Source organism: Herpailurus yagouaroundi, unplaced genomic scaffold (assembly GCF_014898765.1).
Source record: "Herpailurus yagouaroundi ecotype Mexico unplaced genomic scaffold, PumYag 67793, whole genome shotgun sequence".
In the NCBI taxonomy this organism is placed as follows: domain Eukaryota; kingdom Metazoa; phylum Chordata; class Mammalia; order Carnivora; family Felidae; genus Herpailurus; species Herpailurus yagouaroundi.
In genome coordinates this window covers 26647390-26664690 of record NW_024420586.1, presented here as the reverse complement: position 1 = coordinate 26664690, position 17301 = coordinate 26647390, and the positions used below count along the sequence as shown (strand labels likewise).

Sequence of the window (17301 nt, the reverse complement as noted above, 5' to 3'; positions counted from 1 at the left end):
ATATCGGACAAAGGGCTAGTATCCAAAATCTATAAAGAGCTCACCAAACTCCACACCCGAAAAGCAAATAACCCAGTGAAGAAATGGGCAGAAAACATGAATAGACACTTCTCTAAAGAAGACATCCGGATGGCCAACAGGCACATGAAAAGATGTTCAGCGTCGCTCCTTATCAGGGAAATACAAATCAAAACCACACTCAGATATCACCTCACGCCAGTCAGAGTGGCCAAAATGAACAAATCAGGAGACTATAGATGCTGGAGAGGATGTGGAGAAACGGGAACCCTCTTGCACTGTTGGTGGGAATGCAAATTGGTGCAGCCGCTCTGGAAAGCAGTGTGGAGGTTCCTCAGAAAATTAAAAATAGACCTACCCTATGACCCAGCAATAGCACTGCTAGGAATTTATCCAAGGGACACAGGAGTACTGATGCCTAGGGGCACTTGTACCCCAATGTTCATAGCAGCACTCTCAACAATAGCCAAATTATGGAAAGAGCCTAAATGTCCATCAACGGATGAATGGATAAAGAAATTGTGGTTTATATACACAATGGAATACTACGTGGCAATGAGAAAAAATGAAATATGGCCTTTTTTAGCAACGTGGATGGAACTGGAGCGTGTGATGCTGAGTGAAAGAAGCCATACAGAGAAAGACAGATACCATATGGTTTCACTCTTATGTGGATCCTGAGAAACTTAACAGGAACCCATGGGGGAGGGGAAGGAAAAAAAAAAAAGAGGTTAGAGTGGGAGAGAGCCAAAGCATAAGAGACTGTTAAAAACTGAGAACAGGGGCGCCTGGGTGGCGCAGTCGGTTGGGCGTCCGACTTCAGCCAGGTCAGGATCTCTCGGTCCGTGAGTTCCAGCCCCGCGTCGGGCTCTGGGCTGATGGCTCAGAGCCTGGAGCCTGCTTCCCATTCTGTGTCTCCCTCTCTCTCTGCCCCTTCCCCGTTCATGCTCTGTCTCTCTCTGTCCCCAAAATAAATAAACGTTGAAAAAAAAATTAAAAAAAAAAAACTGAGAACAAACTGAGGGTTGATGGGGGTGGGAGGGAGGAGAGGGTGGGTGATGGGTATTGAGGAGGGCACCTTTTGGGATGAGCACTGGGGGTTGTATGGAAACCAATTTGACAATAAATTTCATATATAAAAAATAAATAAATAAAGGTAGATCACCTGGGTCTAATCAACTCACTACACCTGTGGGATTTTAGGCAAGTGAATTTATCAGTTTCTTCTGCCAGAGAGACTAATAATAACTACCCCTTTAGGTTATGGTGACCTTTGAACAACGTGGGGGTTAGGGACACCAATCCCCACCCCCCATGCAGTTGGAAATCCATGTATAACTCTCGACTCCCCCAAAACTTTACTACTAACAGCCTACTGTTGACTGGCAGCCTTACTGATAACATAGTCAATGAGCTCATATTTTGTATGTCTTAGGTACCGTATGCTATATTCTTATGAGGAAGTAAGCTAGGGAAAAGAAAAATGTCATTAAGCAAGTCATAACTTGGGGGGGGGGGACCAGGATGGCTCAGTCAGTTTATTTCAGCCCAGGTCACGATCTCATGGTTTGTGAGATTGAGCCCCGTGTAGGTGTAGGACTCTGTGCTGACAGCGTGGAGCCTGCTTGGGATTCTCTCTCCGTTTCTCTTTGCCCCTACCTCACTTGCTCTCTCTCAAAATAAATAAACAAACATTTTAAAAAATCATTAAGGAGAGAAAATATATTTAAAGTACTGTATTGTATTCACTGGAAAAAAAAATCCATGTATAAGCAAACCCATGCAGTTCAGACCTGTGTCATTCAAGGGTCAGCTGTAAATATTTGTAAAGTGCTTTGGTGCCTAGAATAGAGCAATGTGCTCAAGAAATGCTAGTTATCATTATTATTTTTGTGTCATTTCACCCATTCAATGGTGGAGGAGGCTCTGTTTCCTCAGTTGGTAAGCCAACGGCAAATACCTCTTGAGGGACTTCTCTGTGTCAGGCGCTATGTTAGGCACAGAGGATAAGTCTCTGTGGTAAGAAGATAAGGCCGAGATGTGGTCTCCTCTCTCAAAGGTCTCAGTCTAATATGGGAAACTCAGCGGATCCACAGCAGGGAATCAGACCAGCCAGAGCGTTCCAAAGGCCTCAGACTTCTGAGACAGGATGCTGAGGGATCCTTTTGAAAGGTTTCCTTTGGGATCCTAATTGATGAAGTTGTAAGGGGAAAAGCATAAACTTTGGGGCCAGACAAACCTGGGTCCAAATTCTGGCTTCATCGCTTATTGGTTGTGTGACCTCATCTATAAAATATGTAATGAAATGAACTGTTGTGGGGAATAAATGAGATTATGGGTTAAAAAAGATCCAGTCCAGTGACTGACACTTAGTAGATTATTCAAAAATGTTGGGTTCCTCTCTTTTCTCATGGCCAACCAGAAACCTGATGGGTGTCCCATACTTTGGAGTCAAAAGAAAGCCAAAATTATTCCTTAATGTACCACCAAATCACAGGGGGTCAGAAGACCCGGGATTCTAGTCCACTTCCTTGGTGCTCCCTCCATTGGTGCCCCCACAGAGGCACAACTAAGGGCCTTCTTCCTCCTTCATTTCTAGAGTTTGAGTTAAAGAATCAATATAATTTCAGGGTATCTTGTGTAATTTGACCTAGAGAAGAACTGGCTAAAAGAACACATCAAGGAATTTCATGAAAAAGAAGGCTGCCAGGCTGATTGATGGAGAGCAAACTGGAAAAACTAACTGTCCACTCCTTCTAGTCACCTATGGCAAGCGGGCTTATCTCTGGGGAGCATGAGCACTGGGTGCCAAGCTCCTCACATTACAGGAGTAGACTCTCTACTTTTTTTTTCCTTAAGGGTTTTGCCCAGGCAACTCTCTTCCCTTTAGTCCAGGCCATACGTGCTGTTTGCAAAAATGTCCCTACCTTCTTCCAGGAATTTTAATCTATCATTAGCATGATCTGCCCCTGGATATGCCTTAAGTTCTTCACAAGCCCTGTAAAAAGAAAGGTGGCAGAGGCCAAAAAACAGGTGGCTCCAACAAAGGAGGCAAAGGCACAGTGGTAGCTGGACAGTCTTGTCTCTGTCCTTTCCAATTAATTGTCCAGTGGCTGCTGTGGATGTGAGCATACTTTATGCCGTCTCACCTATATTTCAGCATGACCTGCTCCCACATGTCCTTGTGGGTGGGCAAGACTACCCCAGGCCTCTGAGCTGATGGGCACACTTCCCCACAACATACTGACTACTATGTATTCCAAAACGTCATAGTGATCAGTTTGGTCTGTAGCCCAGCTGCCTGGGGAGCAGGCTAGATTACATCTGTGGTATGAAGTTCTTGGTATGGACACACCAGGCCAGGTTCCTCAAAGGAAACTGAGCAAACAGAAGATCTTAGCAATTTCTATAGAAGTCTCAGAGACATCAATGCAACCCACTCCCTGAGTGATCACTTACCTCCCTGACTGGCTGGTCTTCCTGTTTCCTGTTATTGGTTTCCATTTATCCCCAGAAAATTCCTGCAAAGCAAAATTCTGATAAATTAGGGAGCTCTGAGCAGCCAGGTATCCAGAAGTCTTCAAAAATGTGAAGAGGTCGGAAGCCTGTCCCTGGCCAGACCCCGCTCCCCGCACTTGGTTTCTTCTACTTTCCCACACAGGCTAGAGAAATATGCACCTGGAGTGCTGCCTTTCTGTCCAGAGGCCTGGTGAACTGCTGGGGGCATGCAGAGACTAAGAGAGTACTCAGAGACCTGGATCATGTGCTCTAGAAACTCCGTGTTTCCCTCTCTTTCTCCACTCCCCTCCCAAACCATCTTGTAAACCAGTTTAGCACGTTTGCTGTTTGCTCTGGCTCTTGTGAAGGAGGTCTTTTTGTTTATTCTGCCACATGAACCTGCTCATTCCTCTTGCCTCTTCTAACATAGAAAGCATCTTCTTCGAAGCCCTGGCCCTTGAGGGGGCTTTCAGGCCTGAAGCCCCATGCTGCTCTAACCTTTTCCCAAGGTGAGGCACACACAGAGCATGCATGCCAGCACACCTTTGTACTGCAGGGGCCCTTCCTTCTCCTCCCAGATCCACTGGTAGCGGCTGAGGCAGGCTCATCTCTGGGGAACACGAGTGCCAGGTGCCACGGTCCCCACATTACAGAAGCATGCTCTCCACCCTGGCCATTTTTTCCTTAAGGGCTTTGCCCAAGCAAACTGTAGCTCAAGCCATATGTGCCATTTGTAAAAATGCTCCTCCCTTCCTATTCTAGATCCAAACCTAATGCAAATTTGCCTTTTGACATTCTCCCTGACTTTGCATGCAGCATTCTCTACCTGGCAACCCAAAGCTTAACTCAACAGGAAAGCACAATTTTTCCTAAACCTCACTGATCTCCCAAATTCCCTCTTCCTCCAATGCTGTCATTAGTCCTATTCAAAGTTTTATTAACCTTTGCCCCAGTAAAAAAAAAAAAATTTGCTCCCTTTTGGGGGTAAGATACTTAGTGTCTGTCATTCTGGCTAAGACACTTATTAGCTGTGCTGTCTGAGGAAAGTTATATCACCTCTCTGAACCTCAGCTTCCTATCTAGTAAATAAGGGCTATGCCATCAAGCTTTGCTGGCTTCCCCGGAGTGAGTACAAAATGGGATATGCATAGAGAATGCCTAGCACAATGCTTGGCATGCGAGAGGCTGTAGATGTTAGCAGTCACAAGAAAGATGAGGTTTTATAGCTTTCCCAAGACCAGAGCGGTCCCTGCCTGTACTTGTCATATTAGAGCAGCTCTGACCACTTGTTATACTTCAAACTTGGCCTCAACACCCTTCTGAGATGTTCCTGCCCTCAAAGACACTATTACTCCTTCAGGCACAGTGGGAACCAGGATTTCCTGTCCATGCCCTGTGGAAAGTGCTCAGTAAATAGCAGTGGCCAAACCAAAGTCCTGTCCCAATTTGCAACCTCCTTGTCAGCTCCCCAGTATCACCTTACTTTGTTTCCTTGAATCACTTAAGTTGGTGTAAACTGCCTGTACTCTATGGACCAATGAGGCAGTGAGCCCTACAGCTTGTCGCAGACGGGGTTCAATTGTTGCCCCAATCGAAGTTATACTGCTAGAAGGCATCCTGCCATACTGGAGAGGGCCTGGGCTTTTCTTTCTCTTTCTTTTTGCATTCCAATTTTCTCTTTATTTGATTGGCCCAGGTTAAACTTAATGAAAATACTAAATATTAACAAGGTTATGGGGAAGACAAGCACTGTCTTCAGGAGGAGAATTTGACAATATCAACCAAGGCTTTTATTTTTTTATCTTTTAAATAGTATATTCTATTTTTTTAAATATAATTTACTGTCAAGTTGGCTAACATACAGTGTCTACAGTGTGTTCTTGGTTTGGGGTGTAGATTCTCATGATTCATCATTTACATACAACACCCAGTGCTCATCCCAACAATGCCCATCATGCATTTTCCCCTCTCCCCTTTCCCCCCATCAACCTTCAGTTTGGGCCTGGGCTTTTCAATTAGCTTATGGAGAGGCAGTGTAGCACAACTAGGAGCTTGGCCTCTGAAGCTAGATGACATGGATTCAAATACCACACCTGCCCTTCCCTAGTGGTATGATTTCAGGCAAACTACACAGCTTCTCTTTAGCTTATCTCCCCCAGCTATTTAATAGTGAGATCATCATAATAACAGTACCTATTTCCCGATTGCTTCCAGGACTAAATGAGTTGATACATATAAAGTGCCTAGAATAATACTGAGTGCAAAGTGGATACTCAAATGTCAGTTACGGTTATGTTGCTCAAGTTTTGCGTTTGCCACTTGCTAGATGTGTCACCTCTGTGAGCCTCAGCTTCCTTGGCTATAAAATGGGGATTCTAGGGGTGCCTGGATGGCTCAGTCAGTTGAGTGTCCGACTTCAGCTCAAGTCGTGATCTTGCAGTTCGTGAGTTCGAGCCCCGCATCGGGTTCTGTGCTGACAGCTCAGAGACTGGAGCCTGCTTTGAATTCTGTGTCTTCCTCTCACCCTGCCCCTTCCCTGCTTGCACTCTGTCTCTCTCAAAAATAAATAAACATAAAAAAATAAAAAATTATTTAAAAATGGGGATCCTATTATACCTTAATCTCAAACAATTGTTAAATGAAATAATCAGATAATATGTGAAAAACTAACTGGCATGAAGTATGAGGAATGTAAGTGCATGATGATTTTAGTTCTCTTAAAGTACTAAGGAGCTAATTAGCTCCCTAACCTCTTTCAGGGGCCATAAGGAGCAGAATCTCAACCCTACTTCAGACAGCCACCGACCATCACAACCACCTTGGTCATTTGACCTGGGGTGTCCTATCCCATATTGTAAGTTTTCCTATGTCTGGCATGTACATGTGGGTGTTCAGGTGGCAGGGGAAGAAACAGGCATGAAGTGGCTTCACATATCTGAAAGCCTAGTGTATAAGCAGACTTGCTGAGCTGGTCTAACTGGCATTGGGAACCCATTGTGTCCCCTTCCTTCAGAGTACAAAAGGAGAGGCATGGTGTGGGCACAGGAACACCTGCATTGCTGCTACCAACTACTGCAACCTTCACATTTCATCTCCTTCTCTTATGGAGCTACCAGCTCTGGGCCAATACTGCTGCAAGCCATCATGTCCTTTCCCCCAACTTCAGACTACTTCCTCTACTGTCTACTCGCAGGACCTTCTTTCAGCAAACATTTCAAACTAAGCTCAAATCTCCCTTTAGTTTAGGAGACAATAACTCACACTCAAAAGATGATAACTCTCTGGTAGTCACTGTTCTAAGTGCTTTACCCATGTTCCACCATTTAATCCTCTCAACCAACTTATGAAGTAAGTTATTACTTGCATTTTTTTTCACATGGGGAAGCTTAGGAATTTGAATGCAGGCAGTCTGGTTCCAGCATCAGTGATTTTTTAATCATTATTTTATATTTCCTCTCCTCTTTGCTTCAACATTTTGTCTTAAGTATTTCCAAGCATACAGAAAAGTTGAACAAGTTTACAATCATCTATATACCCACCACTTAGATTCTGCAATGATTATGTTACTACATCTGCCTGATTCCATACCTATTCACTCCTCTACCCATCCACCAATCTATCTTACATTCTTGATGCATTTTTAAAGTGACAAAGAGATTTATCCCCATAAATTTGAAAACAAAGAAAATAGACAGATTTTTCTTGATGAATTACCAAAGCTCACTCAAGAAGAAAAAGATAATTGAAACGACCTGTATCTATTAAAGAAATGGAATTTGTAGTTTAAAATATTTCCACAAAGAAAACTCCAGGTCCCGATGGCTTCGATGATAAATTCTACTAAACATTTAAGGAAGAAATAATACCAGTAGTATGCAAACTCTTTTTGAAGATGGAAGAGGAGGAACAACCTCCCGACATATTTGGAAAGGCCAGCACCTTGTCATGAAAACCAGACAAGGACATTATAAGAAAACTACAGACTAAAATCCCTGATCATCATAAACACAAAAATCCCTAACAAAATATTAGCAAATCTAGTCTTGTTCTTATTTCAAAAACCAATCAATAGAATTCACCGTATCAATAGAGTAAAAGAGAAAACTATAAGATCACTTCAATAGATATAGACAAAGCATTTTAAAGAATCCAGCATCTGCTCCTGACGAAAGCTCTCAGCAAATTAGGAATGAAAGGGAACTTCCTCAAGCCATCAAAGGGCATCTATGAAAACTTATAGCTAACATCAAACTTAATATGGAGAGATTAGGAACAATGCAACACTAGCCACACTTACTATTTCTACTAAACATTGTGTTGGAGGTCCTAGACAGTGCAAGAAGGCCCCCCCCCCATAAAATGTATACACAATAGAAAGGAAGATAAAAAACAATTTCATTTGCAGATGACATGATTGTCTATATAGAAAATCTTTTTAAAATCTACCACAAAGCTACTAGAACTAGTGAGTTTGGCAAGGTTGCAGGATACAAGACCAAAATACAAAATTAAATTGTATTTCCATATAGTATTAACAATGAATTTTAACTTGACATTAAGAAAACAATACCATTTACAATAGCATCAAAACCATGAAATTCTAGGGATAATAGCTAAATATTTGCAACATTTGTATGCTGAAAACTATAAGTTGTATACATCAATATACTTCAAAAACATCAGCATACATATTAAATAAAGTTTGATATTTGTTTATAATATTTGTAGGCAAAATTTACTTGCAGGGAAATGCACAAGTATTAAGTGCACATTTGTTGAGTTTCAATGAATGCATACACCTGTGTAACTCAAATGGTTATCAAGATACTACCACCATCTGACAAAGTTCCCTCATGCGTTTTCCTGCTCAATCTCTGTGGCACCTTCCGTAGGTAACCAGTGTTTTCTTGTTTCCCACAGAATAGCTGTTATAGAATGTTACATAAAAGGAATAGCATATACTATTTTGTGTAAGGCTTCTTTCACCCCTAAGTTTCCTTTTTTTTTTTCTTCAAAGAATGTGTATTGAAGAACTCCACACACTAAGTCATTCAGGAGTGTCTGCCTCTGCAACAACAGTTCAACACAGGAATTAACTTCTGATTTGAGTGCACCAGCCAAAAGGTGGCGCTAGGGAAGCCATGGGGAAGGAACCTGGCAGTGAGCTGGTAAGGACATAGGGGATCCTCTCAGGAGTCCCTTGGGGGATTGGTGGTAGCCTGTGTTTGGGGGTGGGGGGTAGGTTATAACCAGAGTATAACAACAGCTAGTCTAGACCTGGGCCTCTGACAAAGATAGGCTGGAGAAGGGTATAAGGATTTGTTCTTTAGAAAACCTGGGGGACATTTACAAATTTTGCAGGTCCAAGTAGTTTTTCAAGCAGTAATTGGAAGGGAATAAGTGCTATTTTCTGTCAGGCATTAGACCTGTTTGATCTTCACAACTGATATATGAGGCAGCCATTATTTTCCTCTACTTTAGAGATGAGGTAATAAGACTTCTCTCAGTACTGGCCATTTTATGAGGTAAAAGTTCTGTTTTTTTCCCCTTTAAAAATCATGTACCTGTGGGGCACCTAGGTGGCTCAGTCGGTTGAGCATCTGATTCTTGGTTTTGGCTCAGGTCAGGATCTCACAGTTTGTGAGTTCAAGCCCCACATCAGGCTCTGCGCTGACAGTGTGGACCCCACTTGGGATTCTCTCTCCCTCTCTCTGCCCCTCCCCTGCTCATGTTCTCTCTCTCTCTCTCTCTCTCTCTCTCTCTCTCTCTCTGTCTCAAAATAAATAAATAACATTTTTAAAAGGTCATGTAATGCAAGTTTTGGTGGTTGAATGACTTACTTGCTCAAGGTCACTCAGATACCAATTTTACAGTCAGGATATACATCCCAGTTCTGTCCATTTTGTGAGGCAAATGTCATTTTCATCTAAAGATGGGTTAACTGCAACTTTGGTGGCTGAGTGTCTTACCCAAGGTTACTAAGCTACCACTTGGAGAAGCCAGGGCTATACAGTTTAAAGGAATTGTAATCATTACATTTTCCAATGATTTGCCTCACTTTCTCCTCACCAAGAGAATAATGGAAGCAAAAGTATCCAAGAACCAAGTCCTCACCTGCACTGTCAGCTTCCTGGGTTTCCAAGTGTTGCTAGGTGCCAAACTGCCATCCTCAGGGCTACTGTGCTGGGGATTATGATAGCAAGCTGAACACCGGATGCATTGGTGGTGGTGGCACCGACAGTTGTAGCAGTTTGGCATCATATTTCTCTTTCGCAAAGCAGGGCAGATTTCCCCAGAACAATACATGCATGGGTCATGGACTATGGCTCCCTGGACACTGCAGGAGTAGGAGCAGGTCCTGTGGTAGTCAAAATCCCCACAGTGCAGTGACTTACAGCACATGGATGGTTCTAGACCTTTGCTTGCAAAACATTCTGAGTATGTGGGAGTTTCTGACTGAAGGGGTGACACTGAATGATATGATTTGTCTGTGGCATGATATGGTTGGTCTGTAGAATGATATGATTGGTCCATTGGATGGCGCCTCAATTCCCTATAGCTGGAGCTCATTGGCTGGAAGTTTTGGTCTATAGGTTTTGGTCTCTGGGTAAAAGTCTTATTGCTATGAGTGGTTAAACCTGGCAAATGTGATGTAGATAAGGATTTGCTACTCTCTTCAAAGAACTTTCTTCTGTCTGCAAAGGGAAGGAGGATGGCTTCCTCCCCAGCTTGGGCAGTAGAAACCTTCAATTCCTTGCTGTCACTTGGGTTAGAAGGGCCTTCCATGGATAGTGCCACATGTGGCTGTAGGTTGTTCTCTGGAGACCATCTCCAGTGACCTCCACAGACTCCACGGTGAACATTTGTTTTCTCAGAGTCTGAGGAGGACAGGTCAGATGCTTTCCACCAGGTGTTCAGGCCAAAAGAGGGCTGGCCAGGCCTCTGGCCAGGGCTTATTTGTCCCTCTAAGCCTGTCCTAGATTCATGGCTCTCAGTGGCTTGGGTGAGGCACTCTGAAGACCTAGCCTTGAGTATCATGCTCTTGTTGAAGAGCTTGTCCCTGGGGCTAGGTGTTTTTTTATATGAAGATAGAAGACATGAGTTCGAGGCAGAATGTGGAGTACTTTCTAGGGGCTCCTCAGTCTCTTCCACTGGCTCCTTAGTGTCACACAGCTGTGACAAGGGATTCTTGCTCTTCTGGAGCTGGGCCTTCCTCCTCTGAATCTCATTACGCAGATTGGTAGCAAAACGCTCACTCTTACGCCGGTTTTGGATTGAGCGGCCCCGGGGCCCTCTATTTCGTTTCTCACCTACCTGGCCACATTCCTTGGGTTCACTGTCCCCTTCTTCAGTAGCCTCCATGCTGCCAGCTACTTTAGTGGTTGAATAACAATCCCTGGTTTGTTGAACAAGGGAGCCAGAGGCAGAGGGCTGCTGGCTGGCTAATTCATTGCTTGCTCTACAGGCTCTGTTTGGGTCCCGGAAACTTATCTCTGGAGGGTGTCCATCAGCCTCTCCATGTGGGGAACTGCTTGGGCTCTGGTGTCCTGAACCCAAAGACCTGTCATCCACTTGCCTGGTCTTTCTCTCTTTGCTAGGCTGGTCCTGGGTTCTTCCTGTGGAGGAACATGGACTTTTCTTCCCTGTGTGGCTGCTATGCAAAGGTGACAGAGTCCACTCATGCCCATCCTCCCCGGTTGGGAGCTCCATTCCCTTGCTGCCCCTCATATCAAGGTGTACATGCTGTAAATGGGATTCCAGAAGCTGTTCAGGGGCACTATGACGATGCCCCGTGGGTCCTGTGAGGTGTGGAGGGCTGCCAAGAGAAGCAGCCTTTGTTGGTTCTGCTGAAGCCTTCTTGAGTGGGCTGGAATCTATGCTGGAAGCTTTGTCATACACTTTTGGGAATCCAATGGCTTTGGCTGAGGCCTCCATCAGTAGATGCTCAGAGTCCTGCTGGCCGGATTCAGGACCTTGGCTGAGCTCACAGTTCTGATGACCCTCATTTGTCACTTGGTCTTGCCCGCTGAGGCAGCAGAACCTGTTAGGGTTCCTTGGGGATAGCACGGTGTCTAAGCTCACTATCTCCTTCTGCTGCAAGGAGTCCACATGCTCAGAGGTCCAATGCTGCTCTCCATTAAGGAGCTGGGCTCTGGAGGCCTGAAGGCTGTCTCGCCTCACTGGAGGCTGTGGTGGGCCTCTGATAGCCTTGGCAGGCCTAGAGTGGTTGGCCTCCTGTGGACGGGATGACATCTGGGAGCTGGGAGTCAGGTGGCCCCCATTGGTGGTGCGCCGGCTACCTCCAGAGGTCTCAGTCACATTGGGCCGGCCACTGGCAGCTTTTGTTGGCCCCGGGCCTAGCATGATGCAGTCTGCAGAGCCTGGCTCTTCTGGCTTGAGGGAAAGGGCACAGTCAGAGGCATTTGAGCTGGCTGAGAAGGAGCTATAGGCTGAGTCACGCTGGTTGGGGTACATGTTCTGATCCATGGGCAAGAGGTGGCCCTCATAGGAAGCTTGGCCTGGTTGCTCCAGGCTCTCCATGCTGCCAATGGAGCTGCTTTTCTCAGTGCTGCAGTGCCGGGAGAGTGGACACCACTGCACACACACGTCACTGCAAGACACAGGGCACACTGGTTAGTTAGCCAAATTACCACATCCCTCTCCCGCCATGGCCAGCCCTGCCGTGGGAGAAGGCAGAACAACCCAGAGGCACCCGTGCCACAAATAAGAAGGAGATAAGGCAAAAAAAGGAAGAAGGGAAACAGAGAAAGATATGGATACTGGGGCTCCAGAGAGACGTGGTAAAATGGGAGGCAAAACAACATATGGAAACAGGAGAGGGCAAGATCCCAAAGACTAAAAGTGTAAGAACTCCACTGGGGCTTATGCTCTGTTTCCCTGCCACCAGTGAGTCTAGAATTGCTTGTGGCCTGTCACTGTCCTTAGGAAGTCAGCATGTGGCTCTCTGCCAGGAGAGACAATCACAGAATATTAGTATTAGAGAGAGACTCTAAAGGGTTGATTCAATTTCAGCCAGCCCACTTTGTAAATCACTGGCTGTCAAATTTGAATGTGCATCAGAAGCACAGGGAGGACTTGTCCAAACAACACAGGTTTTCGGGCCCCATCCCCAGAGTGTTAAGTCTGGGTGAATCCTGAGAATTTTTGCCTTTGACAAGTCCCCAGGTGATGTTGGTACTCTTTGTTGGTCCAGGGACCACACTTTTGAGAATTGCTGGAGTAAAGCGAGCCCTGCAAAAGGAAGTGATTTTGTGGAGGTGATTTTCTCAAGATCACCCAGCTGTAGCTTGTGACCCAGACAGGGCTGGAATTTAGGCAGCGTCTGGTTCTCTTCTTGGTAGTAGTGATCCTGACCATTTACCAAGGACCTACAATGTGCCAGGCACTTTACAATGTCTCATTTCAGACTGAAGGGGACAGATTATTATCCCCCAAACAATAACTGAGAAAACAAGCTTAGCAATGTAAATTGACAAGCTCACATAGCTGCTAAAGAAGCAAAGCTGGAATTCGAAACCAAGCCTCTGTGAGTCCAATGTCTTAGCTCTTCTGCTATACTATTTGTTAAATTGGAATAATAATAATAATTAATAATAATAATTAATAATAATAATAATATAATATCAGGTTGCTTTGTTGGTGGCATCAGTTAATAAATGTAAAGCTCTTGTCGCAGCCCAGGCACCTAGCAAAGGTTCAATACACAGCTAGCTGCTGCTCTCTTGCTTTTTGTTTTAATTTATATTGTTATCAGCACGCTCTGTATCACTAGTGTTGATATTATGGTTGGCCCTGCATACCCATCACTCCCTCATCCCTCATAGCAAAGCCAAACCAGGGAGACCAAGGAAGGAACCGGGATAAGACAATCTTGAATTTTAAGTACCATTTCCCACAAACAAAGCCAAAGTGAGCCAAGTCATGCCAGTAACTTCCTATGCCTAGAACCTCTGAGGTCACAGACTGTTCTCAGAAAGGCCATAGTTCATAGACCCAGAACTGAGAGGTGGCAAGGGCTCCCAAGATCCCCAGATCAGCCTCCCTTCATACTTGCTTCCTGCCTTGCCACTTAGCCACTCTGCTCATGTGACTTCTGGACTAAGAATCCATCAATTCCTTGCTAGTAAGGCAACCTGCCACCCACCCTACCACCCTTCCTGCTGCAGACAACCACACCCCCACTCAAATAGGAGCCAAGCCAAGAATGTGTTTCAGTGTATTCTTCCAGAACAGAACTGCCTCTGCCCGGAGCTCCTGTCTTTTGGTGCTAAATAAAGTCATTGACTGGAGGTAAACTCAACCCTTAGCTTCCCTGAGCCTCATCACCAGAAATTCCTTCTTAGAGGGAAGTTCTTGTTGTGGAATGGAAAATATAGCTGAGGCCAGCAGCCCTCTGGGCTCTGAGTTTGCAGAAAAAGTTCTCTTCCCCTTCTGGGCAGCTGTTTTCACAACAGACAATACTAGGTCCCCTGAATTGAGAGATCCTCATGGCAAATAGACCCTGTTCTTCAGAGAGGTGCCCATTCTGAGGGCTTTGGCCCTGTGACAGAGCTGGTGAACTCTGGATGAGATCACCAGTGAGTCATTGTAGCTAGAGAAGAGAACCAGAACTGAGCCCCAGTGCCCTCCTGCATTGAGACCCGGGGGGATTAGGAGGAACTAGGGGAAAAGACTGAAAATGAGCAGCCACTGAAATAGGATGAAAAGTAGAAGAGTGTGGTGTCTTGCAAGCCAAGTGCAGTATTTCAGGGAAACATTTTCTAGAAGGAAAGGGACTGTCCCAAAGTCACAGAGAATTAGCAGTAAGTAGCCTAGGACTAGAACCCAGGTACTATGGATTCCCACTCCATTTTCCATTATAGCACTCTGGGCTCTATAGCATGCATCTGGGACTAGAGCAGAAGGGTAGGAGTGGCCAGATGGTCTACCCTCCAGTTCATCTTGAAGAGGAGGGTTCTAGACTCACCTTGTGTTGCAGCCGGAATGCCAGGACAAGCTGAAGGCTTCAGAAGGGAAATGCATGGTGGTAGCCACTTCAGGGCATCCTTCCAGCAGCTTGGCCACATGCCATGAGTGTGGCCTACTGACAGGGGCGTTTCTCCTACAGCAAGAAAGGGACAGGAAGTCAGCTTAGGGAACCAGAGCTGAAATCACTTCCCATGCAGCTTCCACCCCCACCCCCTCTTTCCCTTAAATGAAGTAAAACATCTTGCAAGGAGCTGGTATGGGAATCTTAGTGGCCCTTTTCGGCTCCCAGCACTCAAATCTCCTTTGTGCTGAGGATGAGGCATGGATATACAGAATGTCAGTTTCACAGGGCTATCTTGCTCATGGGTGTATCCCAGGCACACACAGCAGTGCCAGACCCATAGTAGATACTCAGTAAGTATTTGTGGAATAAATGAGTACTGCTGCCCAATCAACAGTGAGCCTACCCTAAGTTGTCTTTGAGGAAAAAAATCAATCTGGACAAACATCCCATTTTTCTCTAAGAAAAGAATAGGCAAGGGGTGCATAGGTGGCTCAGTCAGTTAAGTGTCCATCTTTGGCTCAGGTCATGATCTTGTGGTCAGCGAGTTTGAGCCCCACATCAGGTTCTGTGCTAACAGCTGGGAGCCTGTATCCTGCTTCAGATTCTGTCTCTCTCTCTCTTTTTCTTCCCCTCCCCCACTCACACTCTCTCAAAAATAAATAAACATTAAAAAAATTTTTAAAGAAAAAAATAGGCAAGTGATAGAGAAGTTCAAAGAAGTCAACACCAGGCTGCAAATCCTCCAATTTTCTCTTGTTCCTGTGATAAGCATTTGTTATATGTTTACTTCTTCACAATGTACCGTCTGTGTATAGCTCTGGGGATACAGAGATGAATCAAACATAGTCTCTGCTTACAGATTAGTGGGAAAGAGAGCTAATTCGAATAAAGTATGGTGAAGGCACTGAGGGAGTGAAGGATAAGATGGGCACAGAGGTGAGATGCCTGAGTTTGTAGGCAGAGGGGGACAAGGAGCCCCAACTCCTGCCAGGGAAAACAGCACCAAGTGGTGAGTGATGCAGTGCTGGGCTGACAGAGAGACTGTCTGCTCTGCATGGCGGGGGTACATAGAGGGATACAGGTCTGAGGCCAATGCCCTGGAGGCAACCACAAGGTGTCTGGTGCTGGAGGCTGCAGCCATACTCTTGTACTGACTGGCATAGACAAGACCCATTCCTGTCCTCTGGTATATTCCCCGTGAATAGATACCACCCTTACAAGTGGAGAAGAATGACATGGGGAAGAGCACACGTGGGACCTGGGTAATTCACCAGAAGATAAGGAGAAGGTTGATTAGATGGGGGGGGGGAAGGAAACAGAGAAAAAGAATGAAAGAGAGAGAGAGAGAGAAAGAAAGAAAGAAAGAAAGAAAGAAAGAAAGAAAGAAAAGAGTGAGAGAGGGAGGGAACCTGGGTGGCTCAGTCAGTTAAGTATCCTACTTCAGCTCAGGTCATGATCTTACAGTTCGTGAGTTTGAGCCTTGCATCGGGCTCTGTGCTGACAGCTTGGAGCCTGGAGCCTGCTTCAGATTCTGTGTCTCCCTCTCTCTCTGCCCCTCCCCCACTCATGCTCGCTCTCTCTCTCTCTCTCTCTCTCTCTCTCAAAAATACATAAACATTAAAAAAATTAAAAACAAAGAGTGAGAGAGGAAACAAATGACACAGTGGGAGAAAACTGAGATTATAGAGGAATACATAGTAGAGAGAAATGGGTGATAGAGAAAGGGATGAATGACAGAGTAAGAGGAGGATAAATAAGTAGATGAGAGACAGAGAGAGAGAGAGAGAGAGAGAGAGAGAGAGAGAGAGAGATGATAGCCTCTTTAATTTATTCAGTCATTTACTGTGGCAGGCTCCATGCTAGACACTAACAGTGCAGAGTTGACTAAGATAATGGCCCCTGTTTTGAACAAGCTTGTAATCTAGTGAGATAAATCAGCTCTCTACCTCCTAGGAGCAGTAGTGGATAGACTTGAGCTGGATTCCATCCTGGCTGGGAATGCCCCTCACCCTAGTGGAAACACAGAAAATCCCAGCAGTACAAGGTTCTAGAGGCCCAAGGCCTAAAAAGGCAGTCCTGAGGAGAACAGCCTTGCTAGCGAAAACAAGGGTTGAGTGGTAACAGGCCAGACATGGACAAGGAGGTGTAAGAGGAAGGGCAAGGGAAGCTGCTTGTCAAAGGTCAGGAACCAGAGCCACAGGTCAGTAGCACTGGCTAGATTTATGGGGAGGAAAGCCAAGTGAGGCCCCCACTTTTAACTATAGTGTTCTATTATGGGTTTCAAAATGCCCAGCAGGGAATCTAGAGGTACAAGAAGACCTTAGAGCAGGAGGAGGTGGGGTGCCTGTTCCAGAGTTTCACACACAAAGCCATGTTGTTAGAAATCTTTCCAGCTAATATTACCTGGTAGTCATCCAATAACAACTGTAGATAAAGCTGACAGAAGTACTGTGTATTGCTACATACTAAGAGCCATATGTTTCTATTAGGTACTATGCTTCCAGGCACTGAGATACAGTGGAGAACAAGGCACCTCTCTTATTTTGGGCCCTTCTTCCACATCCAGGATTTCTGAAGAGTCCAGGATTTAAAATGTGAGTGGTCAGCCTTGATACCATCTTCCCCCAGCCATCCAATCTTTCATTGAGTTCTACTGGGTCTTCTTTTATATCTTTCTGGCTTTGTCTCTCTCTCTCTCTCTCTCTCTCTCTCTCTCTCTCTCTCTCTCTCTC

General features: G+C 45.2%; 1 protein-coding gene across 1 annotated transcript in view; it reads right to left on the bottom strand.

Annotated features, from left to right (window-relative positions):
• Positions 1–3451: 3451 nt before the first annotated feature.
• LOC121025948 (protein Shroom4-like) overlaps positions 3452–17301 on the bottom strand; it is a 16530-nt gene continuing 2680 nt past the window's right edge. Inside the window, exons 2-4 of the mRNA XM_040468762.1 lie at positions 14504–14638; positions 9631–12127; positions 3452–3539 (exon numbers count right to left, since the gene is read on the bottom strand). Of these exons, the coding sequence (XP_040324696.1) occupies positions 3474–3539; positions 9631–12127; positions 14504–14559 (2619 nt within the window). The 5' untranslated portion in view covers positions 14560–14638 and the 3' untranslated portion in view covers positions 3452–3473. The remainder of the gene's footprint in view (positions 3540–9630; positions 12128–14503; positions 14639–17301) is intronic.